We start from the raw sequence: 26,988 nt of genomic DNA, 5'->3' as shown, positions 1-26,988 counted from the left end.
CCCCCCCCCCCCCCCCCCCCCCCCCCCCCCCCCCCCCCCCCCCCCCCCCCCCCCCCCCCCCCCCCTCTGTTTCTTTGTCCTTTTGCTCTCTTTCCCTCCTCTCTTCTCTTTCACAACCTCTTTGCTCTCCGTCTCTCCAATAAGTCACATTTAATAGTACATTTCCTTTCTTGGCCTGGGGCCTGGTGCCAGACCAGCTGTATGAAATGTAGTTTCACCGCTTTCCCTGCCAGCACTTTTGTTCAGAGGAAAAATAACAAAAAATCCCACAGAGCCTCTTGAACTCTCTGAGGCTTTTTCTTCCTTTTGAAGAGGAGGCGAAACAGCTCTTGATTCATTGTTTGTTTTACCGCCATGTCCCTTAAAAGGAATAGTGCAACCGTCTCTTGTCGTTACACGAGAAGACCTTATTCTTTCTCATGACTGAGAAAGTCATGTTTCTGTCTGGCTTTCATGGGTTGTTATTGTAAAAAAAAAAGCTGACAGAGGAGCTAGAGAGATTTTCAGAGCAACTTATTGAAGTTTGTAGTGTTGTAGTTTTTCAGTTGTCTTGGTTTCCTCTTCCACTGCGTCTCTTATTTCTGGTCTAGTGCCAATTTCCATTTTCTTTTCGGAGCAATAAAAGTCTAAAAGTTTCCCTCGCTGGTTTCTTCATGTCATTATTTTACACATGGGTATTGTTAAGTTATCCAGATCCTAATGTTCCCATTAGTTATGACATCAGATATGGAAAATTGACTTGGATATATTCAGGAGAGAAGTAACAGAAGTCGAAAATGGTTAAATGTTTATTCTACAGTATGTTCCTTGTCACTTAGTATGGACTTAATTAAGTTGCCGCATGTGCAGTTTTCCTGCATTCAGTCCCACGTGGTAAAAGCTACAGTTACCAGCTGAACTTTTTTATTATTGCATCCCGCTTTAAGGGCCTTGTTATTAATTATATTAGTATATTGAATTAGATATTATGTGCTGGGAGGTTCCTTGAAACAATTTGATTTCAGTTCTTCCACACATTTTCCCCCTTTTTTCATTCCCAGCCACATTAACTTTACACACCCACACACAAATTCTCTTCTGTCAAGGTTAAAGTAATACCAAATGTGATCTGTCTCAGCAGGAGATAACTGGTTATTCACATTCTCGCACACACATTCTCTGGCACCCATCTGAGCCTGGATTTCCCCTAACCTGGTTTAATTACAATAGGATTGTTAATGCTTGCCAGGTATTAAAACAGGGAGGTTTTAAAGCAAGCCATTTGATACGCTGCATGCTTGCGGCAAAGCTGCTGCTCATTCTGTTTTTGGTATTACTGAACAAAATACGAATGTGCTTTATTGTATTTTAAGCTGTTAAGGCAAGGTAGTGTGCTTTCCTCACCCCATATTAAGGTGTTTAAGTGTATAGTTTTGGTTTAAATACTAAACCAAAGCATCACTAATCAGTAGCTGTGCCTCACGGATGTAGAACATACATAGAACATGACATAACTTGATCATAACTGCATTGCCTGCATTCTTCCTCCTCAGGCTCCTCCTCCCCTATGAGAGGCACATTAAAGGCGAGCAGGACAAACCCCTCCCGCTGACCAAACCCAGGAAGCAGGAGGGCGTCCAGGAGAAGGCCTCAGGAGCCAAAGCCAAAGGAGTAGGAGCCAAGAAATTGAAAGGCCCCAACAGTCTCAAGCTGGGGAGCAAAAAGGACAGAGGGGAGACGGTGAAAGACCAAGAACAATCGCAGGTCAGTCGCAACTGCTGCCTCATCAGCATTCCTTCTCGCTCTAAGTTCAATTTCACTTTTATGCCCCTGTGCCTTCTCATCAATGCTCCAGCCTCCGTCCTGAATTCATGTTGCGTTTTAGATCGACCAAAAACTAAGAAAATAGAGGAGTGTCTTGTTTCTTTTATGCTGAGAACCAACTGTCATTTTTCTACGTGCAGGACTCCAATGGGAAGGAGGAGAATCATGAGCTGTCTGCGGCCATAAAACATGAGATATCTTTGCAAGATGAACCAATCGTGATAGAGGAGGAAGAACTGCACGTTACCCTGAAGAAAGAGGAGTCCCTGACGGTGGAGCCGCCGTCGTCGCTCTGCCCCAAAGAGCCCGACTGCAGAGCACCGCATGCTGGCCTGTCGCTCCACACGGGGCCCGGTCCTCAGCCTGAATGGAGGCAAATCAGCGAGGCCCTCCAAGCGAAACTCAGCTGCGAACAGCAAACTGAAGGGCATTTCATTCCTAAAAACCCTTATCTGCCTCATCGTTGGGATCAGAATAAAGCTGCTGGACATGTTGCTCTGCCTGAGCCCATCTCCAGGGTCAAAGACTCCATAGAAAGTCACGGTGGGAGAGTTGGGAAGGTGTTACCCATGTGTAAGCAGGCGGACAGACAATGCATAGATCTGAGCACAGATTCCTACCCAGAGAAAGACGACTATGGGCTCACTAAGAAGGAGTCTGGCCAGGGCCCCGGACAGACGGCTGCCTACTGCAAAGCCAGCCAGGGGGTCATGTCTCCTTTGGCCAAAAAGAAGCTCCTTTCCCAAGTGTGCGAGTCCAACCCGTACTCCTTTACGCCTCGTTCTCTTCAGCCTCCGCCTCCCACAGCTGCATCCTCTCTCCCTGTCATATCAGTAGCTGAAAGGGAGAAGGAGAAGAGAAAGGGTGAGGAGGAGGTGGTGGACAGAGGTGTGTGTCGGACAGCATCCCGGAGGTGGCGCCCATCTTCAGGCCGTCGGTCATCCAGCACGCCCAGAGCAGCAAGCCTCACCAACAAGCCACCAGCGGCCCGTCAGAGAGGAGCTCAGTCGGGGAACTTTCAGACCCTTACAGCCACCGGACGAGCCACCACCTTCAGCCTCAAGTCAGCGCGCCGTGGCAGCCCTATCTGCCCCGAATCCACGCACAGGACAGTGTGGATAAAACCACAGAGAAGCTAATGCAAGGCCCAGCTGCCCAGGCCCGGGGCTATGCAGGTGACTGCTACTCCTCCCCTCACCTCCACAGCCTGTACAGGCAAACTGAGAACTGCCTGAGCCAGGAGAGGATGGCAGGCTTTTCCAGTGGAGAGCGGAGAGAGCACTACTCGAGGGAGCGAGAAGGCAGCCAGGGCTTGTCTGTAGCGGCCTGGAGCAAGAAGGTTTGGCCTACAGGTCTCACTACAGCGACAGGACTCAAACACACGGGGAGAGCAGAGAGGCCGACGACGAGCCCAGAGACTTCACAATTTCTAGATCCTCCTACACATCATCGCAGATAAGGGTATTCTCCATATCACCAAGTCCCCCTTCTGCAGTCTCTCGTATCTCCCACTGAGTGCCACCTCAGAGTTTGGATATACCCACCAACTAAACGTGCAGGAGTATCAGCCTATGACCCAATCTCTCCTCCAAACGAGCCCAGCAGGTCCTCGCAGCCGTTTCCCCAGCCCCAAACTTCAGGTGAATCCAACCCTCACCAGCCCCATCCGACCCAGTAAGCGGACGCCTCGTGAGCCCGACGGCGACGACGTCCCGGAGAGGAAAGTGCGTGTGGTGACGCCGATCCAACCGCGCCGGGACGCATCCGCCGCAGCGACCCGGAAGAAGCTGAAAGCAGCGGAGCCGGCCCACGCCGTTCACCTCAACAACCACCTCCCCGAAGGCCACCCCACACTTCCCCGCCGCACCACACCGCACCCCTCTATGCCGGCATTTATCCGCCGGCAGCCTGGTCTCACACGGAGCCCAGGACGGACTCCAGCAGCATCCAGGTCTGCCAGTACCTGAAGAGCCAGTCGGCCGTGGTCTCCCCTCGTGCCCCCGCTAGCCTTCCACTCCATGATGCTCCAGAGGCAGCTGCTGGCCTCCAGCCCCAGCCCGCACCACTTCTACAGGCATCCAGGGGGGGCAGCACTGTACGGGGACCTGTTGCACCAACCTGTACCCCCTGTCGACGCTCCGCACCCCAGCTGTCCTCGGTACACCCCAGCACCAGACTGTGAGAGGGAGAGAAACCAGCTTTTTTCTCGCTCTCCTGCCTTCATCCTCAGAAACTGTTTGAGCTTCTCTTTTGTCTTTCTGTCTCTCTTTCTCGGGATTGTGGCTCAGTCGAAAACAAAACACTGATTATATAACTGTGGCTGATAACGGACTGATAAATGTCAGTCAGACGGACTGAAATTCCATTTTCTTTTTTTTGAATTTGTGTATGCCTTTGTTTATATACTTTGCACTGTTCTTTGTTTGTATCACCAACTTACTGTATCTTTTTTGTTGTGTATCCTTATTTGCACAGTGCTACATTATGTTTGTGCTCACAAATCAGTTTGCCGCTCTCAGTTACCATGAGTCAGGTTGTTGCTCTGGATGCGTGAAAAAGTGGAGGGCAACAGAGAAAAAGCCATTGTTTACTGCGTCTGAGGGCTAAACTTTGTTGCTTAAGAACACTACAAGTAACATGACAACGTAAATGAAAATTCTTTATATAACTAGAGGTGCGTTCACCGTTGCAAACAATGTTCAGAGCTGTTTAGCGCATTATTACTCTTTAAGCAGCCAGTGGTGTTGGTATCTGTTTACATGTCTCCACGCTGAACTCTGTCGCCTGTTTGTGCCACAGTTTAAAAACCACCTTGGAATAGACATTAACACTCACTGCGATGCTGACTACCACGAATAGCTTCATCACGACATGACATTCAGAGGTGCTGTGTATGACAGATGTACTGTAGACTCACTTTTACTCAGTTCAGGTTTTATTCATGATGTAATTTCAGTTCAAATGCAACACGAGCAGTTGTCATGTTCGATCTGTCGACGAACCGTGAATGTTTTCTTTCTGTTAAGAGTTAATGAAAAGCCGTTTTAATTTTCAGTTTCTAAATTGAAAGTAAATTTGACCCCGACAACCCTTTGTGATGAGTAGACTGTAGCGGCTTGTTTTTGTCTGTAGGACCAGCATAATGAAGCAGCCGTCTGCTGCGGAATGCTCACCACGGAAGAAAAAAAAAGAGGAAAAAAAATCAGCATTTCGTCTTTTTTGTTCTTGACTTGAAAAGATCTTTTTTTTTTTTTGGTGAACAGACTCTTTTATTCGACACGCTGAAAAGACTCACTGTATGATTGATAGGAATGTTGTCACTTAGGATATTACTGCTTTGCAAATATCTGTGCCTTTCGCAGTCTTGGATTAGAGTTAGCACTACAGTTGTTAAGGTTTATCTTCTGTAGCAGGGTAGGAATGTCCGTAATTACTGTCACTCTTTGTCTGAAACGCAGCGCAACACACTCACTACAAAACGACATGGCACACTTGGCTATCAGACACCAGACTTAATGAGTGAGGCACAAAATTTTGAACATTTAAACGGTTATAATGGTTAGTGTTTGTGGCTTAAACGATCCCATTCACCTGAGCTTAACTGTGTCAGGCAGTCATTATACAAGAGCCCGCAAGATTTACTGATACTGACACAAGTCTGGTGTCTGTCATCCGCAGGGCATGTGTGCTCCCTGTGTTTCTAGCAGTGATGAAAAGGTACCAGACTTCATAAGTATGCCTACATGCTCCGTAGGCCTGAGGTGGAAAGACAACACCTGCGCTGGCTTTTACAACACTATAATTGCAATCCAGGATAGTCGAAATACACAGTGAACATGTCTGGTTTTCAAAGAGAAGAAGAAGAAAAAAAGCTGTTTGTAAAGGTTTTACTGAATACTTAAGACATTCATTTCTGATTAAGTACTGTACATTGCTGTGTGTAGGTAAAACTGGCATTAGTGCTGGCTCCTGTACAGAACATACAAGCGGGATCAATTCATGGCAACCCCTCTCTCTTGTCTTATTTTCTGTGTAAATAGCACTGTAGATAGTACTGCGTGGTTGTTATCATATAAACTGTTATAATCTGTACATAGTATTAAAAAAAACAGTATAAAAGTTGGTTACACATCTAGGTGTGTCCTTGTTTGCTCTGTTTCAAGGTCACCGTGGATCACGTTAGATTTCAAACACTACAGTTTAAGAATTAGGATACTCTTTCTTGTTGTCGTCTCACTTTTGTTTCCCAACTGTTGTTTCCCATTAATGTGCATCCTGAAGTGTTTTGATAGCAGTAAGCGCATCTGTTTACCATCAACCCAGCTGGCAAGCCAAGACAAAAAAAATAAAGACATTTTGTTGATATGACCCTCACTGTAATATTTAATTAAAATATTTACTATCTATACACGCTTCTCTCTCACGTTGTGTTCTTTAACTGAACTGCAGATAAATAGTGAGGGTTGGGGGGGAAAAAAAACCCCCGACATTTAATGGCCAGTGTGCTAACGTCAATGCAATGTTCTTTTTTTTTCTCCAGAGTAAATGCAGTGTGAATGGGGTTTATTATTGTAATACCATTATCTGGCTATGAGATTCTATCCGCCTTAATCTTCACAACAGGCTACTTCTGGGCTCAAAGCCAGAGAAGCCTCTCCAGTATTTGCTGGCAGTAGAGAAATGTGCCAGTGTAGTATCACTATGGGATGTGTGTTGGGCTGCAATAAAAGTATGCTCTGACTTTATTGCCACCCCTGGTAATCCTTAACATGAAAAATTCAGTAATACTTCCAAGCTCAGCAAAAATAAAGCAGCCTCACCAGGGTAGAATGTAGGCCGTTTTATTGCAGATCAGCAATAATAAAAAATACAGTTAACTTCCAAGACAACAGAGGAGCGAGGAGAAAATTGCACCTTTTGAGAATCAAAAATAGCTACAACGTTTTCCGTTGCTTTACACACGGATTAACTGCGCTAGGACAGGATTCATGCAATGCTACTTGCTAGTACATAACCACAGTGATACTGGAAGTCTAAATACACAACGACAGAAACAACATTATGATACTATAAGAGTTACAGAACATTTTCATTATACACTGCTGCAACTATTAAATTAATTGCAAGTTAAGTTAAATCATCATATATCACTTTGAGTAATCTATTTCCTTTAAACTCAGCTTCTAGCATGTGAATATTTCCTGTTTCTTTCCTCCTCTATGACAGTGACACCGAACATCTTTGGGTATACAACCATTTCGACATAAAATAATCAGTCAGTTTGTCCCCCTTTTTAGCAAATCAAACATGAAAATAAGACATTTATTAAGCCCTTCTTAAAATGAATGTAAATGTCAGAAGTGATCATTTCAGCTCTTATTCATAAAGCAGCAGTACATTTTTATTTTTATTATATCATCTCCTCTCCCACACTCCACAGAGGCCATCTTTCCTGTGTGCTTGTTTGGAATAAATTCACCGTGGCTACACAGTTATTGTCCAAATAATGTCGAAATGCTGCTTTCACAGTTCCTTCCGTAATGCTGACATGCATTTCTCCAGCTCGCTTAGTCTGCCTGAAAATGACGCAGACTTAATAGAGAAGTGCAATGTAATTAACTGTGATAATCAAACGGATCGAGACGTGACCCGCATCATGGGGTAAAAACTAATGCTGCGAGGTTGAGCTCGAACCTTCCCATCGTTTTTGCAGGTAAAGCCTCTGCAGCTCAAAGTGACTAATGCATCAGCAACACACACCAAGCAGAAGAAACACTGCTAAATATGAGCTGCATCCCCCTTTTATACAGTCCATTCTCTCCTTTCTCTCTTCCAGGCTTAAACTAACATCCCCCTGTAATCCACCTTCCTCCCAAATCTACATCTCACCCTCCAAATTAAGCTGAATTTGGAGGGTGAGATGAAAATAAAAACACAGGTGACCGTTAGCCTTCACCGTACTTCTTCATGCTGGGCAGTCAATTTCAGAGAAAGTAGCTCAACCTGATGTTTTGCACGCTGGCTGTAATTATAAAGACCATTCTTCAACGGCGTATCGCTAAGTGGCTGAAATATGTCATGGCTGGCAGCGCTGGATATGTCAAAACACATACACAAGGGCATTCATTATTTTAGCCACTCAAAAGACTCATTCATTCAATTATGTTCATAGCATTTATCGGCTGCTCTGTTAAATTATGTTGGACGTACTGTGTTAGCCACTGAAAACGCAAGGTCACTCCATTATTAAGACCTCTGGGGGACGGAGAAGTCACATTAGTGCCTGCGATTGCTCCTAAAAATTGTGTTCCTTTAAAATCAGCCGTAGTGGTCATAAAGTCGTCACAGTAAGTAGAATAAGTCAATCGTTCCAAAAGGAATGACTCATCCACCCAGTGGCCGATGGATCAATTCCAATTTGAGTGCTTTTGCAAAGGCTCTTTTCTTCAGGTCCGTGTTCCAGTGGCAGAGCTGAGAAATAAGCCTTTCCATTTTAGTGGGATTGATGATGGGCGGTGCTCAAGCCAGCATTCAAGCTTTCAATTCCATCTACGGGTCAGCTGCACATGAAGGACGTTTAGAAACAGAAACGTGTATCGATACGGCAGGGATGTCGTGATAAGAGGTGTCCAGTGGAATTTGGGTTGTCCATGATTAACACTGAGAGGATCTTTTTAGAAGATCTTCACCTACCTATCCTTTAGGTTCAAACATGTTTGGAAATGCGCTGACGGTATAATGATGTGTTCCAACAGAAACAGCTTTGTTTGGCATAAAGACTGAAATAAGAGGAAACACCCGGTCTGCTTCTATCCAAAGGTAAGACAATCTGCTAGCACCTCCAAAACCCACCAATTAACACGTTATGTCTGAAAAACTGAAGTGTAAAGCAGCTACTTGTAGTTTTATAGAGCATTTTGTCTGAGGACAGACTTCTAAGAAAAGCATAATCCTCATTTAGCACTTCAGTTTTTGTATTTAAAAAGTTAAATATGTTAATTTATGAGATTTAAATGTGCATGTAGGTGGAATTTGTTACTGTTGGATTGAATTAGACTCTCCATTTTCCCTTTTTGAATACTTTATCCTAATCTATCTGTGTCCTAGCTCTCTTCATACGGGATAGAATTTTTCTATCAAGGTGATGTGCTCTTTTAATATTGTAGGGCCACACCAACAGCCCAAAGATCATCCTTCATGACGAGGAGTTGTCACTCCCACTGAGGTAAAGTCAAATCTATTGTGATATGTGATTTTTATGAGCGTTACTCAGCTCAGTTAAAAAGTTCAATCGTTATTGTATTAGTGGTAAGTACGGTTAACTAGGTAAACAGAGAGGTGCTTTAAGGTCGAGGTTACAACGCTTTAAGGTTCATCCTCTCCCTGAAAGACTTCCTCAGTTTGCTCCGTGGTGCAGGAACAGGACCAGGACCATTACTGGCTCTGACAAAGCGTGATCAGCTGTGGCCTCGGGGGTCTGGGCGTGGTGCTTCTGGTAGTCCAGCTGCTGGAGGGGGGCTGAGGATGACCCTGGGGCTGCACATCGGAGGACGGCCCAGCGGAGCGTTTTTTCTGCTGAGGGCTGCGGCTCCTCCGGTGTTGTTCCGCTGGAGCTGCTGGATGATGGCAGAAAACTTGGCGTCCAGAGACGGCCGGCCTGTTTTGGACCTTGTGGCTGGACGTGAAGCACCGGAGTTTCTCCTTCTCCTGGTGTGAGGGAAGAGGCTGATGAAGAAGAGAAGGAGGAAGGGGAGGTCTGGCTGGACGGGTGGGAGGAGCATAAGGCTCCCTGTCAGAAGGAGGGGGCGGAGCACGGCGCTTCTTGGAGCTTGTTGGGTGTAGAGCTGCTGTTGGGTTTGGGGCTTGAACAGGGAGTGGAGGTTTTGCTGTGGGACAGAATGCTCTTCTGGGACCACCACTGAATGGGAGCCATCAAACAGAGTGGACCAATTAGGTGCCCGCCTCCTCCTCGTCGTGGCCAATAAGGAAGCGGCCGTCTGTCTCCTCAATTTTATTGTGGAGATATCTGTGATGCTCTCAAACTTGCTTGGAGAATTTATACCTGCAAGAAAAACAAATGAGACGAGGCACCATTACTGTTAAATGTTTTCTGCCTGACACACTATTAAAACACAGAGAATATACAGTAACAGCATAAAAGGACACATAAACACGCATTCCATTATTCTAATTTACATGTAAAATAAACATTATTTTTCTGAATCACCACTGAAATAGAAACTGTTACGTGTGGTTGACAGAATTTGTCATATTTCACTGAAGCTTCTCATTAGTTGTGAACATTTGAATTCCATCTTCTTTAAATAAATACATGCAAAACACATCGCTGTAAAACATCAAAGAGCCAGCCAATTATCAGGCTTCGTCTAACTCACTCCAGCCACTCATTCCAATTACTCTACTCACTGAGGTCGTTGTAAACAGAGTCCGCCTGCTTGGTGAGGAAGAGTGATGGTTTCCGTGGCGACGCGACCTCGATCTTCATTAGCTGGTCGCAGCAGTGCAGCCACTGGCCTGGTCGTAAACAAGGACAGACATGAGAGACGCTGATAAAGGTTATGCTATCTGTTCTTGCTAAAAGCAGTTTAGTTAAATACATGCGCAGCCACTTCTCTTGTCCAGACTGATTTACGAACTCCACCAGTCACAAACACACACAAAAGCTTTTACGGAAACATTCAAGTAATCTTTACAACCGCTTGTGGTGCATGTTAAACACAAAAACACACTCACTCTGATCATAGAGGTGCTGGTGGAGGGCGTCCAGCCAGTCGTCCAGCTCTTCCCTGGTGTCTGCGGTGAAGACGGTGGTCTCAGATCCCTCTGGTGAAGGGTTGATGATGGACAGACTCCTGGATTTGCGAGCTGCTGACTCCTTCTCCATCACTCGGATCCGGGTGTCCTGCAAAAACAGGTAAAATAACTTGTGATGAAAATGTCAGAGCTCTATGTGCGACACTGCAATAAGAAGCGCATTATTGGTATTGAAGAAAAAATTTCATTCAGCAGCAAAATGTCAAAGACGGTGAGTAATGTGGCATTTACTAGTGTGGTTAGTCTGCAAGTTTTTTGGAAGTAGCTAAACTGAGATTTTAATCAATAATGTTCAGTGTGATGTTTACACAGTTTTACAGTCCCAGACAGCACAATTAAAGCAAACACTGACATGTTCATACTGATAACAGAATTGCTACTGAATTTATTTATCTAATCGACAAAAATCTAAATGCCAGAGTATTGTCTTCTACTGCCATGTTCTTAGTGATTATGTATTATTTTAAGGCTCAAACTCAACAGAATAGTCGAGCACTCTTCCACTGTCTGCTTTTACCTTATTGACGGGTACTTTGAGAGTCGGCTGCACTTTTGCGTCGACTTCTTCCGGGGCGAAGTAGCAGGATAAAAGGCCGCCGCTCAGCACGCAGTAAAGACTGCAGCAGCGGTTCATCCCCTCCATACCTTGCTGAAAATCACCAGAATAATAAAAAAAAAAAAAGTGAGAAAATGTGCAGTTTAAAGCAGGTCGCTTCACTTCAAATCAGCACATTTTTAATCACTTTCTGCTTCGATTTGTTTGGAAACTTTAGAGCATTAAATATGGATATTTATAAAGATATTTGTGAAATTTTAGCTTGATATATGAAAGACTTTCTGAGATCAAAGTTATTTTTTAATTTCTATTCACCTACTTTCAGCAGCATTTTTTTTTTTTTTTTTGGTGAGGGATACTTCAACTCACCCATATTTCAAAGACTATTTGATCTAATTGTAAAAAATGCATCATAATAAGGAGTAACTGTGAACATTTCAGGCTTTTATCTTTAATAGTCTCCGGGATATTGTCATTCAAACATAGCGAAACAAAACGGCTGAAAGTTGGTCCACAGGCACTTTTATTTTTAATTGATATCGAACTTAACTTGATTTTAAATATGCATAGTTTGTGACAAAGTTTTAAACAAACGAGAAAAAAAAGAGGTTGAGCAGAAGGCCCTGATGGTTAGAGATGGAATAAACAAACCAGGAAGCAGCCATGAAGCTCACTGTTAACACACCTTCTGGTTCAGGTAGCCAGTCATCATGGTCTGTGTCATGCAGGCCGGCTGGGCCACCAACCGGCAGCACAGGTTGCCGTAGAGAGGAAGCCAAGACGACCACTCAGCTGTAAAAAGCAGCAAAGAATCATTCAAACCATGAAAAAAACGACAACAAATTCAAATTTCATGACAAACAGTACAGTGCTGTCATTACCTGCTCCTGTAATACAGCTTTCTGTCACACTAGTAATTAAACAACATGTACTGTAGACCTGAATGTTAACGCACACGCTCAGTTTGTCCCTCAGATTAGAGCTGGATAACAAATACCTGCCTGAACACCAACTTTCTTATCCGTTTAATCACTCGTGCAACGGAAGAAAAAGTAATCCAAGCTTAACTCCAATTATAGGTTATTTTGTTTCATTTTGGGTTTTAGTTTAATGGTGTAAAAACATTGTATCATTACCACAGTACTGAATCATATCAGGAGCTAAAAAGCATAATCCCCTTCTATCCGCAGATATTACATTTCTGTGGCTTTGCTTCTTACCGTCTTGGAGGACAATGAGGGAGTGAGACTGGAAGCTGCCTTCAGCCTCGGGCAGACGCAGAGTGGTGTAGGCCAGCAGGCTGTATTTGGCTCCGCTGGTTCAGGTAAAGCAACAAACGCAGAATTTAGCATTATTCTGACTTATTTCTATTCCTTTGCTTAACTGTGTGAGATGTAAAAGAGCCCCTAACCCTAAAATATGAACAGAAGTGAATGACTCCCATGTTCCTCCTGACACTCAGCAGGTGGTACGCATCACTGACACGTTCAGCTGAGAGTCTGACTTGATGCTCTGTATGCCTTTCCTCGTTGATGCTAATAAATTGCAGCTGTGAGTATTAAAAGCATGCACCTTACAATAAAATAGCTCTATTTATTGGCACACAAAAAAAATCAATGAGTGTCCAAAGGCTGAGCATATCAGTATTCATAACCCCAAATATTAGTTTAATCCCTATTTCAATACACACTCACTGTGATTTGCTTAAAGAACCCTTTCAGAGCCTGCAGCTACACCCCTTTTTCCAGTAACAAGTCTAATTGAGTTAGTTTCCAACTGGAAAAAAAAAAACTTACAAAGAGAGCCAAGAGCCTATAAAGGGTTTTTATGAGATACCACAATACATACGAGGGGATTGGGTTGTACTGGAGGAAGGTGTCAGGGTCTGGAGTGTCCAGCAGGGAGCAGAGCTTCTTCCCACCGCTCTTTCCGAAGGAGTTGCGGAGCTTCTTGGCCAGTTTCTTTGGTGTGTTTACCAGCGTTAGCTCTTCCTCCAGGGCGCAGCTCCACAGCTCCACCCTCAGCTCAAACTGTGGAACTGCTTCTTTGCTGTGCAAGAATTTCAGTTTGATGAGAAATACTGAACTGAATTGAAGCATGTTAGATCAAGATTAACAATTAACTAAAAACAAAACTTAAAAGAATCATATATCATACCTGTTAATGTCTTACGACACAAGATAAGTCGGTGCATATACACTGTATTGTCAAAAGTATTCACTCACACAAGTAATCAGAATCAGGTGTTCCAATCACTTCCATGGCCACAGGTGGATCAAATCCAGCACCTGGGCTTGCAGACTGCTTTTACAAACATTAGTGAAAGAACGGCTCGCTCTCAGGAGCTCAGTGAAGTCCAGTGCATAAAGCAAGGTCCATAAAGACCTGGATGACAGAGTCTGGTGTGGATGAAATTGACTGGCCTGCACAGAGTCCTGACCTCAGCCCGATAGAACACCTTTGGGATGAATTAGAGCAAAGACTGAGAGCCAGGCCTTCTGGTCCAACATCAGTGTGTGACCTCACAAATGTGCTTCTGGACAAATGGTCAAAAATTCCCATAAACACACTCCTAAACCTTGTGGACAGCCTTCCCAGAAGAGTTGAAGCTGTTATAGCTGCAAAGAGTGGATTGACGTCATATTGAACCCTATGGATTAGGAATGGGATGTCACCTACATTCATATGCGAGTCAAGGCAGCTGAGCGAATACTTTTGGCAATATAGTGTATGAACAAAATTTAATACATGCTGTTGTGTGGATATATTAGAGTACAAGGCTTGTATAAAAGACACTTACAAGATGGTGACCCCCTCAAAGCAGATGTCAGTGACTGATCTGTCCACCACCACCATGTCGGTATCAAACACCTCTGAGCCGATCTGCATCACACAGAACACAGCCACCCGACGAGAGCCTGACAAAGGACACCCAGAATGTATTAGTACAGAAAGAATGCACAAGATTACACGAGTCGAAGCTAAAACTAAGGCAGACGTACTTCCTCTGTTGTTGAAGTGGTCTGAATCCCTCCACATCATGGGAATGCGTAGCCCTGCATCAGCAGAGGAGGAAAGTTAATCAGCAAAGCAACACTCAGAACTTTTAAGGGACTCTATTCCTTTACTTTTAAATGCAAAAACTTAAAAGCCAAAATAATTTGGTTTAATTTTGAGCTGTTGACAATATATTGTATTGTAAGTGTCGACCAGTGAATGAAACTAAACAAAGGGCTCACCTGACATTGCAACTGTCCCACTACAGGGAAAACGGCCATCTGAAACTGGATCTGGTATACTGTAAAATATTTTAAATCTACCGTTAAAATTGATCACGATATGTATAGAAACAAATTGAATTCAGTGCAAAAAAACTGTGCTTAAATTTCAAAACCATCTTTCAAATATCCACCTAACTGTCTTTTCACTTTCTCTCCAAAATGTATTTTCTTCATCAAAGTTCAGATTTCTAATATATTATTATATTTGATCTACGACATAAGGATTTCTTTTTATTTTACATTTCAGAACGCTGGCAGCAGGCCTCTTACCCTCTGACTGCTCCCATCATGTCCTGCTCCTCTTTCTTCCTCTGCAGCTGTGTGAGATAAGCCTTGATCCTGGCGTTGCAGGTCAGCAGGTTCTTGGAAGCGTTGAGAATCTGTTCTCTCTTACTGCAGGCGAGCAGCAGCTTGTAGGCGCCCTCTCGCATTCGGATCTCAAAGTCGAGCTTCTCCTGTAGGTTGGTGCTCTTCTCGGACAGAACACACACACAGATGAAATTTCCACAGTGACCAAATTAATCGGCGTCAAACACAGCCTGGCAGCTTGTGTTCTGAGATGGGTTAGTTTGTCAAACAGTGCGCTGCAGCAGAGGGACACAAACGAAGTGGTGTTACAGTGAAGTTGCCCTTGAATGTTGGTTTTGGCAGGAAAAATCCCTTGCAGTCTTTTTTGGCCAATTGTCAACACCAATGCCAAGATATGCACAGATTTTTCCACCTAATTGCAGGTCTGTCATGTAGCTGAATTATCATATTATTTTTATTGTCTGATATGTGCAGACATAATATAAAGCTTCTCAAACTTAACTTAAATGAAAACAAACAATATTTATTTATATGCAACAGTTTCAAACAAACCTTTAAAATTTAAAAGCTGGATGTTATCTGGCTGTCAATGCTCATTTTTATGCTGATATTTCATTTAAAGACCTTTATCAGTCCATATCAATGATGTGCCAATATTATCAGGCACCTGCAATTATTTTTTTAAGATAGCCGGCATCCTCTTCCAGTCTTTTAGTGCACTTTACCTGGATTGTATTATGGAAAAAAAAAGAAGCAAAGGCTGAGTTCTTCTGGCTTGAAGACAAATAATGACTGGAAATTTGTGCTAAAGATGAAAATGTGTCACAACATACCAGCATAAATGAAGCACTGTGATGTTACAGATACGCCCCAGCATACAAATCAGATTCTCCAGATGTATCTTATCATAATTTTTACATTTGTTTCAGTGGAAAAGAATTGGACTCACTCTGAAATATCTGCCAAAATCATTGCAATATGATTATTTTTTGTCCATATTGTTCATTTAGCCCTGTTATTAAACACCATAATATTACACGGCTGTCAGGAAATGTGATCCTCCAGCAGCACTGGCAGCGACCGTCACAAGATGGTACCATCGCAATTCATCTGGAAATGATACACTAATTAAAACCATTGGACTTGTAGCAGTGAAGCCACATTTTACAATCACTCAACAGCAACTTTTTTTGGTGTAATGATGCATGCAGAATGAGGTGAGGTGGTTTTATAACAGCCAACATGCAGCATAGAAGCCTAACTACATTAAGTGGACTATCTAATGTAGATTATAAGCAGCATGGACATGTATGGAGGATGTGTTAAAAACATGAGTAAAATTGCAGGCAGAAATCTATCACTGTATTTGTAGCTAACATGTTTCTGGCCTAAATGGAGTATGATGATGTCTGATATGACCAGTTCAAAAGTCACATTAATCAAAAGTTGCAATGCTTAAGCGTTTAATTGATTAATCTGCAGCTACTGTGATAACTGATAAGAGAATTTTTTTTCAGAAAGAGGAAAAAAAACTCTCTGATTTCATCTTCTTAAATGCCAATATTTTCTCATTTCTCTCTTCGTCTATAACAGCAAACTGAATATAATGAGTTGTGGACAAAACTAGACACTTTTAAGGATTTTTTTTTAAACATATTCACCATTTTTTGCCCAAATTGATAATCAATTAATTGATTGAGAAAATAATTGACAGAATAATAGGCAATTGAAATCATTTTTTGAGTCAGTTGACTGTTTTGTGCCAAAAAAGACTATTGTCTAGTTTATTCCCATCTATATCTGCTTTTGTCAGGGTCAAGCAGTCACATTGGGCAATTTCACATGACTATCTGCGGTGATAATCAGAGGTGTGTCTTTATGATATTTTATTGCTTCTTGTAACCGAATCCTTTTGACAAAAGGAATAAGATGGGACATTCAAGACTTTCGGCAATGCTATAGTATTGTTTCTGATGTTTAGGTTGCATGCTTGGTTTGTCTAACATCTTTGTTTACATTTCGAAACTGATGAGTTATGTGTATTTCCACTTATTCTATAGGCACCATTTTGATGCATTAGGAAAATTATATGAGTTGAATTGGTTCATTAAAAAGGTTTAGACCAGTCAAAAAAGGACTGAATTGATTATAAAGTGGGGCATAGAGCAGGTAAAAAATGCAGATACATGAGGAATCACTTTTTGGCACAACACTTGTTCACCAAATTCTATTTCAAAACATCTCCCTTTCAGTTTGGTGTGAAATTACAGTCTTTGTGGATAATAAATGGTGAATTTACGGTTGTTTCTGGGATGCAAACATCATCATTCTCCATATTACACACTAAAATGTGCACCTGTAGCTTCTTAGAAATCTGTCGTATGTACAACAAATTCATATCCTCTACTATCTGCAGAGTGTCATTCAGAAGGCTGGGGCATCGTTTCATGCTTTTGGCCTGAAAGGAGATTAGTTTGAGCTTTGTTAGAGCATCATTCAACAATGCAGAAGGAAACGGCTTTGGTTTCATGGAGCTGAATAGTAATTACAACGGCAACTCCCCTATTGGATGAACTACCTTTGTCCCAAAAACCTGAAAGCTGGCATGAGTATGAATTGTCTAGAAAGCAGTTAGAAGGTTTAAATCATCTAAGCACAAAATCCCGAGTAAGATCATGTTAGTATTATAGCTGTATAAACTGAAAATAACCGCGTATTAGCTTGTCACGTTATTGCACTTTGCCCCCCTCCAGCGTCAACCGAACTTTCATTACGATTCAGTAGACGGTAAAACACACAACGCCGCTCTTGATCGCTTTTCTCATACCTCTGTTTGCAAGAACAAGGCACTCTGTCGTATTTTCTTCCGTTTAATCTCCATAGCCACCGCGGAACCGGCCAATAACAGCGACCTGCAGCTCCCGTTTCGCTTGGAAGTTTGAACGTCCCGCTGATCGTCCATGTTGTTCGTCCATTCGCATTCCAGCTCTAACATCCCACGCCCCTCCAACGGACAGGGGTGGCTCGATTTGTGTTACCTTATCTACCGGAATAAATTAATATCGCCTAAATGGAAAGTAAAATCTTTTCAAAAAGGTCACAAAATGCATGAATCTAAATATTTAGGACACAATTATATCGAAGTCATTAATTTTCTCTACTTAGAAAAAAGTATTTAATTTATCAGTATATCAAGGAGAATCATGCTATCAAACTAAAATAAACGTAAAGTTCGACTTATAAGCCAACCTTCTAGAAAGGGACTTGAAAAAAATCTAAAAATTTCTAAGTGCACAGGATCAAACGTGGATTACTTTTAGAAAATAAATACGAAACGCGTACTCCGCCCTCCACGCCGGTACTTTCACACATTTAAAACCAAATGCTTTTACGTCCAGTGGGAGGGTACGTCATTACGTCAGTGTGCCAGACAAAACAGGAGTGTGCCGTTTTGGTTTTTGAATTTTTTTGGGGACGTTTAAATATATATTATGTTTTAGGTTATTAACTTAACAGGAATGCACAATTTGAAATTGTAATGAAAACATTTTTAAGCTTTCTATTAGTATTTAGCTGTATATAAGCTCACTTTTAAGTATATAATTGTCACGCCTTCAGCATGGTACTTCCCTGTGGGCTCACCTCATTAGCAACAAAACAAATAAATCAGTGATAGATGCTGTAATTATTTCCGATGTGCAAAGGTTTATAAAGCGCCTACATGATACGGTAGTATTGCCATTATCGTCTACAATCTAAAAAAAATAAAGGCGTGTTTTAGTGTAACATCCTTATTTAGTTTGATCCGTTACAGTTGTTTGGTTCCAGGGCATCCTCATTGGTTGGAACCGCAGCAGGGTCTTCCTTTACTTCCAGCGCACTGCCAGCTGCAGCCCAGGTAGTGGTTCAGAAACAAAAGACCCCGGAACGTGAAGCAGCGAGTCCAGGAAACCCGCCCACCCGGTTCTGGCTGACAGCGCTTCTGGTTGAGTTGGAAGCATCCACGGTTGCAAGTGTAGACGCAGGCGCTGCTGAGGATGGAAGGAGTCAAGCTGGACAGAGACAGACCACAAACACAGGAAACTACGATGCTCACTTTCAAAATTAAAAGCCAGGTTTTGGAAAAGTAGATGAGATCCATACTCGGTATAATCCTCTGAGTCAGTCTGCCCACTCTGATGTCATCTACTTTACCATCTGTTGGGCTTTTTCTGTGCAACATCACTGCCATAATCCATATATTTCTGCAGCTTGTACATCCAAAATTAGGAAGTTGGTTACCATGTACCTGCAACTGATTCACTAGATTCAGAAGTTGTTTTTTTTTCCACAGACTTGCAGTATGCTCAGTGAAATACAAACTCCATAAGACTATGCAATAATAACAAGATATTATTTTAAAAACAAATTCTTTAAAAATAGAAGAAAAAATTATCAAACACTAAGGAATGAAGAGGTTGTAAAACTAATGTTCAGTGTACATTGTGCAAGAGTTGGAGCCATGTGCACGTGTATGTCTGCATACAGCTGTATGTTATATGCACATTTAATACGTACCAGTAATTCATGATAGTTAACCATATTAGATTAAAAACCTTACAAATTTGGCTTCAATTTTGTTGTCATCTGCTTCTCAGAAAATCCACACCTTGACCTACATATTTTTCCAGATCCAGTTACTACAGATTTGCTTCTTGGTAAGTCAAACATTTTCATTATTCAAACAAGTCAAGAATTAATTGTAAATGTATTGGAATAAATGTGCTTTGCTTTTTTTCTGGTTGGTCCTGAGAGTTCCGTGCTAATCTTTAGCACCGAAATATTTTTTGTGTGTTATGGTTTGGATGAAGTAACATCTGGATAGTACTAACAAAACTTCTATGTATTTATTTTGTTGTTGCTTCATAAATAATTTTATATATATATATATATATATATATATACACACACACAAACCTTTTTTTTACTACCATACCGATTATGCCATTACTTTCAGCAAAGATACTTGATTTATTCATTTCATAATACGTGAACATAGAAATATAGGACTTTTGACTGTAAAATGATGCATAATTGCCAATTTTGTGTTACTCAATTGACTCATAAAGTAAGATTCCCTGTAGGTCATGAGGGAACATGGTTGTTTTTAAGATTTACACTTTATTCCAGCTTCATATTAACAAATAACTTGTCCATTATTGTTCAAATAACCTCTAAATTTGTTCACTTAAGCATAATTAGTGTGTATTGTATTATATTGACATTGAAATATTTATAGTATATGAGATTTGCTCTAAATAAGGGCATCTTACCCCATGTTATCCTACTTACTGTACTGATTTCTGTAACCCTGCAAACTACATGACAAAGAATAGCTTGTTTTGTTTTGACATTACTTCCACTTCAATGGTTCTTGAGTGGAAATAAATATTTAATTTAATGTCTGAAATTGGTGCGCATGTGCATATGGTTGCCTGGATACACAGCCTGCCACTTCCTCTCACAAATCTCAGCGTCCTGTTTTCGCTCTGCTTTTATTTTGGAAGGTGACAGAGGGATGCGCTGTGGGCGTCTGCGCAGCTTTGAGTTCCCCTCTCAGGATGTCGCTCCTCTCTCTCGCCGCTATTTTGCGGGGAGTAGCTTATTGCTGAGCAACGGAGGGAGAGCAGGCCACCGCACACAGAGCCAAACTGAGCTGCAGCAACGGCAGGGCTGGGCTGGGTTCCACGCACACACACCTTCTAACAGCGGAGAGGACCGGGTAAGTGAGGAGCAGACTTCACTTTTAATCCAGCGAACAGCGCGTTATGTAGCCGGTTCTGGTTTTAGCTAGGTGGTCGACCGTTACTCACGTGAAGTTTGAGGGGAAAAACAGAGAGTCGCTTTTCTGCTTTTCTGCTGCACGTTTACTGATGCCAATGTGGGGTTTTAGTGTTGATATAAAATACGCAGAGGTGACAGGGTTATATTTTGGAGCTACTTATTTTAAAACAGTAAAATAATGGGTTTAAATTCGAGCGTAAAAATTCGCAAACTAGCCCCGGCTGTAACGGTTAAACAGACTGGTCTGAATCCCTGTCGGCTAACTGGACAGCTACTATTGTGAGCAGCAGCAGCAGCAGCAGCATGACAAGCCTGCCCTGCTCCACCTTTGTAAAGCGACACAGCCTGGCCACTTTGCTGCCTCTGTGAAAAACATTTGTCCTCTTACTGCTTCCATTCAGGTCAATATTTCACTATTGACCTGTTTTTTTTCGGTTGCATCCTTCTGTAGCCGCACGGAGGCTATCGAGACAAGATGCACATCAATGAAGGTCGCTCACATTGGCCGCTTTGTTTATCTTGATGGAAACATGCTAGCACCGGGCTCTTATTTGAATCTGGAAATTATCTGAGAGGGGGATTTTCTGAGTATGTATTTCCCTGTGTAATGCATCTGCAGAGTGTTTCCCGATGTCGGACCCCCTCCTCTTCTGTGTGGAGGCTTTGTTTTCGTGGGGCAGATGTAGCTGGCCTGCATGCATCCGCTCTCTTTGTGTTGAGTTAGATTTTTGCCATCATCATCACATTAGATGTAAAACTTAATATAATAGCAAAAGATTTGCTTCAAATACACAACAATAAATCAAGATCTAATACTATCTTTTAAGCCTTTATTGAGAAATGAAGCTTGGGAAATTGTACATTTGTGTAATTATTGGTTAATTATAGAGAGTCACACTGTTCTGATTTTAGTGCAAATGCATAACAAAGTTACACCAACATTTGAAACAGAGACTTCTTGTCACGGCAGCAGCAGTAGTTTGATGTATTTATGCATCTTTACAATGCATCTGATAGGTTAAAAGGTGCCAGAACAACACTGTTAGCTGTTTTCATGCTGGACTAATGTGCTCCTGGACAGCCGGAGAGCTATGCGCTGCACATCAGTGAGCTGTCTTAGTCTCCTCCCTCAACTGTAAAAATTCAAATTTTTTTTGGGTATGAGCCACAGAATGTGCAGATAATACCATCCAGTCCGGCTTTGCTCCTTCCCTTTCCCTTTTCTCCTCCAGTCTGCCTTTTTTCCACCTCCTTCCTGTCCTCCCTGCAAATGTGGCTGCCGGCGAGCTGGTTTGGCTCCACAGGCAGTTGCATTTTTAAAATCTGTGTCAGTGTCACAGGACGGTTCCTGTGCTCTCAGAGAGGAAGCAGCAGTGTCTCAGCTAGACTACAGCTCAGCATGACTGCATACGTTGTCCATCATGCAGCGGTCTTGCAGATGAAAGCACAGGATGATGAAAAATGGTGCACTGTTTTTTTTTTTTTTTTTTTTACATTTGCTGAAGTTTTGTTTCTTTAGAAAAACTGGAAACCTCAGCATCACATTCCTGTTCACCCATTTGTCAGTGCTGTTTGGTCAGTTTTAATGAACGCTGTCATAACTTGACTAGTCACAGTGAACAGACAGGTGAAATCTTGCTTTTTATGTCCTCCACCACTGCATATCTCTTCTTTCCTGAGTGACTTTCTTGTTGAGTATCCCGATTCATATGAATGCCTGCTACCCGTAGAGAATCAGAATGAAAGTTAATTGCCAAGTACATGCACAGCATACAAGGAATTTGGTTTCAGTTGTTGGTGTTTGTCACCCTAAGAATATGGGAGAGAATAATACAAAATAAAGAAACTACATAAAACGGAACAGAGAGGAGAAAAAATAGTAGTAATTAAATTAAATCTAACTCATTTTTGCAGAAATTTACAGCAAGAAAGGAATATATAAAGACAGTAGTGCATAAATCATCACTACTAGAGCAGTGTGGACATGCATAGTAAGGGTTTCCTTTAATAACATTTTCTGCTCTGGTCTGTAGCTGGGATTGAAGACTTTTTTGGGACCGTTGTCCGGCCTGCCTACGACCATTGTGTACAATAGGAAGTTTAGGAAGTGAGTTCATTTTGCTCCAGTGCTCAGGGAGTGCTGTTTGTGACCAAAAACAACCTAGCCCGTAGCTTGATATCTGAATTGATTCCATTTTATGGTAGATGTTTTTAACAGTGTTGTTGTAGCAGGGAGCTGGCGGCTAAAAATAGCAGTGAATCTCAGTTCTGTAATCTGCCAGAGTAAAAACTTTAAAAGGGGTTATGGGAGTCGGATAGCTTTGCCTGGTGACGCTGCTGCTTGTGTGCAGAGTCAGAGACAGAAACATGGGAGGTGAATAGGAAAGTCTGCGGTAAGAACTTTGGAGAGACAGCAGAGCAGAACAGAAAACAAGAAAAGAAGCTTGGAACAATTTCTATACAAAATCATCAGCCTCTCCCTTGTTATGGAACATCAAGGGCGTGCCTGAGTTTTTTTCTGCATTTAACTCAAAATGAAAAATAAAACCTAGTGACGGTCACATCTGTTTTGGGGTGTAACGTACTCCCCTCTGAGTTTCCTTTATTTTGTGCTTCTTTCCACTGCAGATATTGATCTTGTATTTGAGCAGTTTCTGTTCCCATCTCTCCCTCTGCCAGCCCCTGATTGTCCTGTTATGCTAACATTTCTGTGTTTTTTTTTTTCCTCCTAAGTGCCAGTGTGGATTTCAGTGTGAGGGAGTTCACTATTTTTGTCTGCTGCTGAGGCTATTGCTGTGAGCCGCATAAATGTTGGTGCCATAATCAACGTGGCAGGGTTGGCCAAATACTAATGTTCCTGTTAAAGAGCCATGGGTCAGTCATTATGTGCTCAGCAGGGGCCATGCAGGGCCATCAGCAGATCAAATGTATACCTTATAAAACAGTGTTATTCCAGGAATAATGTGGGAGTGAATGTATTAACCCAGACAATTATTGTGTTAAAAAATGTCTAAAAAATTCTGTTGGTACCAATTCTGTGTTTATTTATTTGAGCATATTAAACCTTTTCGGGGTTGTTTATTCTTGTCCATTCATCAGTATTTGATTCAGTCATGCACACTGACCGACATAAGCCCTGTTTCATTATTTGATACCCACATGTTGTATGTTTTGCTGCTCATTTGATGCAGGGTTTGTTTAAATGTCAGTGGCTTTACGAATTCATACCATCCTCCTTGTGTGACAGTCATACTTTGAATGAATTCTTCTCGTGGGTAATGCTCCATGTGTTTTAAATCTTCCACACACTGAATTGCAAATCAAATCACATCACCATTAGGGACTATATTTTGCAAAAATGGTGTTCCACCCTTCCAGTAGAGTTCAGAGACTTGTAAAATCAGTGCCAAAGTGAAAAGAAATAAACACCCTAATGTTTATGACTGAACTGTGTTTATGTCTCGATTGTTTTTTGAGCATTTTTGCTTTTGTTGGACAATTATACTAGAGACGGAGGGAATGTGGGAAAGAAAAGAAAGTGAAGGACTTGTAGTCAGGATATTTGCACCTAACCACTCTGCTATGAGGTCACCACAAAAGTGAATTATATTCGTATGTAATGTTAATGATACAGTTTTTAACAGATCTAAATGCCTGATCAAATATTGACTAAAGCTGTAGTATAAAGTAATATCTAGTCTTCTCACAGTTTGATTAGTAATTGAAATTTGCACCTTAATTTAATGTATTCTTCTGCTCGTGCCCTATTAAGTAAGCTGCCTCCAGAAATTAGTCTTTCAGTATATTTTTCTGGAAAATATACCGTACGCATCCTTCAGAAAATGAATTGCTTGCACTGAAAAAGACGATGCTGCAGGGCATATGCTTCATTAATTCTCTTAGAATATTAGTAATCTATTTTTTATTATCTCTATCAGTGTAAGTCAGCCGAGTGCTGGTTTCCGCCTTAGACTCGACAAAAATGATAATTTTCCTCTAAGATATTGCTCAAGGGGAGGCTATATCTGACTGTAATGACTCTAGCGTTCTCAACATCCATGAAATGTAAATTTCCATATGTAGGCCTGTAGGTCATGTTGTACGCCGGGGTCACTGAGCATGTGACGGGTTTATGTCTCAAGGCCTGGGGTGTGCTCAATTGTGTCTAGTAACAACAATGAAGTGGGCAGAATGGATGCTGGCTAAATGGAGGTGTTTGCCTGTTTGTTCCTCTCGCCAACTGCTCATGTGACGCGTGTGGACGCTTTTATGCACCATATGGTCTTTTCTGCTGCATGGGACAGTTTTTTTTTTTTTTCATTCGCATGCTGCATGTACAAGCCACATTATACAGACGCATGCACACCCAACTTTCTGCAGACTTGAGGTCTACTAGCGACACCATAATGATTTATTATCTCCCTCCATGACGGAGATTAATGTTGGTGTGTGGTCTTTACTTAGCTGCATAAATTCTAGTTTAATAGCATCAATGATTTCCTTCTTTTGTTCCTTCTCTTGTTATATTTTTCCGATCAAAGTTTAAAAATAGAATCCAGTTTCTCAAAGTATATTGGTTGAGGCATTACCTTGCTTAGTCAAATGCTAAGACATACTATCATGTTGGAATTTTGAACATTTAGCATGTCTGTATGCATCAAAGTGGATCATTTGGCTCTCCCTGCTTGAGCAGTGTTTGGAAGCTGGCGGAGCATCCTTGGCTGGGACACACACACACACACACACACACACACACACACACACAAGCCAACTACATTCAGCCCTAGGAATAATGAGTCTTTATGATAACAACCCAAATGCACTGACAAACCTAGTATATAAAATGTACTATGTTGAATTCAGCTTTGACTGTCAGGACAAATAAAAGGTTTAAACAAGGTTCTTTCTAAATCCAAGTCACAGGAGGTCCCTTCAGTAAGTGTTTTGCTCTTTTCCTGCTTTTCATTTGTGAGGAGGTAAACTATGCCAGCTTAGTTCAAATGTCAAATAGAATCAAACTCGGACTGATATCCCTGGAGAAGCCATGGCCTGCTCTGGATTTTTTATACTGTATTATTTAACTGCTCTCAAACTAAACTTTGACTGTTTGCCTTGTAGAGCTATGCTGACTTGCCATGCAAAGTGCTGGAGTTCAGTGCTTTTACTTGACACAGATGTTTTCACTGTGGACTTATGTGGCACATACAGTAAATTACATGCGTGTGTGACATAGCATTACCACATATATATCCAGTCAGTTTCTAGACTGGTACACTATATATTTTCAGTATCATTTCAGAAGCGTGTCAAATTATGTTGGTGTAACACAACATAACCTATGAGCTCTGTGATACTGAAATGCCCACAACTGATGAAGTTAGATTTTATAAGGGCATAAAAATGTCATTTTAAAGACAGTAAAGTCTACTGCTCCAAGTGCAACAAAGGCAGCTCATATGAATCCTAAAAATGAGGATGTTAGATGTTGGTTATATTTCCTATCATAGCAAAAAGGTGGTTACTCTTTTAGTATTGTTTAAACAAGAACAATACATTGTCTACTTTCTCTACTGTATACTTTCATGTCTGTAGTAGACTCAGCCATTGGGGGCTAGAACAGCCTTTGTGTGTCTGTCCAGAAGTTACTGTCTCATCTTGAATGTGTTCCGTGGTTTGTTCTTTACACCCCTTAGGGTCTGTAGGCCTCATGGCACCCAAAGCATCTCAGCAAGACTGATTCCCTGTTCCCTATTATTTATTGACTTCAGTCTGAAGGCCCTAACAGACTTTCTATCGGTATTGCTGAGGGAATAGGCGGTTGCTTTGCTATTTATCTTGAGCGTCAATGTGCTTTCCTTTTATTGGTTTTACTTATACCCCCTAGGCCCAGCACCAGATACCATGTTTTTCTCTCTTTCTCCATTGTGGCAAAGCTGACAGTATAGATTATATTTACTTAAAAAAAAAAAAAATCACATTGCAGTAAGTGAGTGTCTGGGATCATAATATTTTCCTAACAATTGCTTGTTAATACAGTTTCATTTAACTCAGTTATTGCTTCTTTGTCTATTGAGCCAAAGCGGCTGTCTGAGCTGAAGCTACTCCTACTCCAGAGTGCTTTCTTTATCAGAGCCTTTGTAAACATTAAATGCATCGTCTCCTGTCTGCCCGAGGATTTCTCCTGGGAAAGACCGACTAGACATGGAAATTCAGTGCAGCAAACGCCTAAAAGCTTTTCAGTTTGATCACCATTTGATTTCTCAGGCGCAGAATATGACTTATGACTTTATCCACGACTGCTAATGGAGAATCTAAATATAGTTATTACTACAGATTTGTAAACCCAGCTTCTACTGTATAGCTGGTGGTGAGGTTTAATGT

The 26,988-nt window shown here is 41.8% G+C and overlaps 3 protein-coding genes and 1 long non-coding RNA gene across 9 annotated transcripts in view; 3 read left to right on the top strand and 1 right to left on the bottom strand.

Annotated features, from left to right (window-relative positions):
• The window catches only part of arid5b (AT-rich interaction domain 5B), an 86,320-nt gene extending 80,386 nt beyond the window's left edge, over window positions 1-5,934 (top strand). Inside the window, 11 exon segments of the mRNA XM_051959945.1 lie at window positions 1,533-1,743; window positions 1,944-2,679; window positions 2,682-3,110; window positions 3,113-3,248; window positions 3,281-3,651; window positions 3,654-3,701; window positions 3,704-3,759; window positions 3,761-3,787; window positions 3,789-3,917; window positions 3,919-3,941; window positions 3,943-5,934. Coding sequence (XP_051815905.1) covers window positions 1,533-1,743; window positions 1,944-2,679; window positions 2,682-3,110; window positions 3,113-3,248; window positions 3,281-3,651; window positions 3,654-3,701; window positions 3,704-3,759; window positions 3,761-3,787; window positions 3,789-3,917; window positions 3,919-3,941; window positions 3,943-3,985 — 2,209 coding nt within the window. The 3' untranslated portion in view covers window positions 3,986-5,934.
• A 2,089-nt stretch (window positions 5,935-8,023) lies between these two features.
• On the bottom strand, window positions 8,024-18,725 carry rtkn2 (rhotekin 2). Its single transcript, XM_022205056.2, is given in 16 exon segments — window positions 8,024-9,495; window positions 9,497-9,675; window positions 9,678-9,767; window positions 9,769-9,824; window positions 9,827-9,865; window positions 10,231-10,338; window positions 10,558-10,726; window positions 11,156-11,287; window positions 11,880-11,986; window positions 12,415-12,509; window positions 13,043-13,243; window positions 13,995-14,112; window positions 14,197-14,250; window positions 14,434-14,492; window positions 14,746-14,945; window positions 17,612-18,725. Coding segments are annotated over 16 exon segments (2,112 nt in total). The 5' UTR covers window positions 17,780-18,725; the 3' UTR covers window positions 8,024-9,158.
• On the top strand, window positions 10,618-14,817 carry LOC127537383 (uncharacterized). Its single transcript, XR_007946997.1, has 3 exons — window positions 10,618-10,738; window positions 12,385-12,518; window positions 14,723-14,817. It is a non-coding gene; the product is annotated as an uncharacterized LOC127537383 (long non-coding RNA).
• Window positions 18,726-20,330: 1,605 nt separating the features above from the next.
• cep170aa (centrosomal protein 170Aa) overlaps window positions 20,331-26,988 on the top strand; it is a 44,459-nt gene continuing 37,801 nt past the window's right edge. For 2 of the 6 annotated variants that reach the window (XM_051959506.1, XM_051959503.1), the window contains exon 1: window positions 20,331-20,545. The gene's annotated coding sequence lies outside the window, so the exon portion shown is untranslated. The remainder of the gene's footprint in view (window positions 20,546-26,988) is intronic. The other 4 variants (XM_051959508.1, XM_051959505.1, XM_051959504.1 and 1 more) reach the window with 3 other exon arrangements.

The sequence above is a fragment of the Acanthochromis polyacanthus genome, chromosome 15 (assembly GCF_021347895.1).
Source record: "Acanthochromis polyacanthus isolate Apoly-LR-REF ecotype Palm Island chromosome 15, KAUST_Apoly_ChrSc, whole genome shotgun sequence".
In the NCBI taxonomy this organism is placed as follows: domain Eukaryota; kingdom Metazoa; phylum Chordata; class Actinopteri; family Pomacentridae; genus Acanthochromis; species Acanthochromis polyacanthus.
Note: the sequence above shows the minus strand (reverse complement) of the source record. Positions and strands in the feature narration are given on the sequence as shown.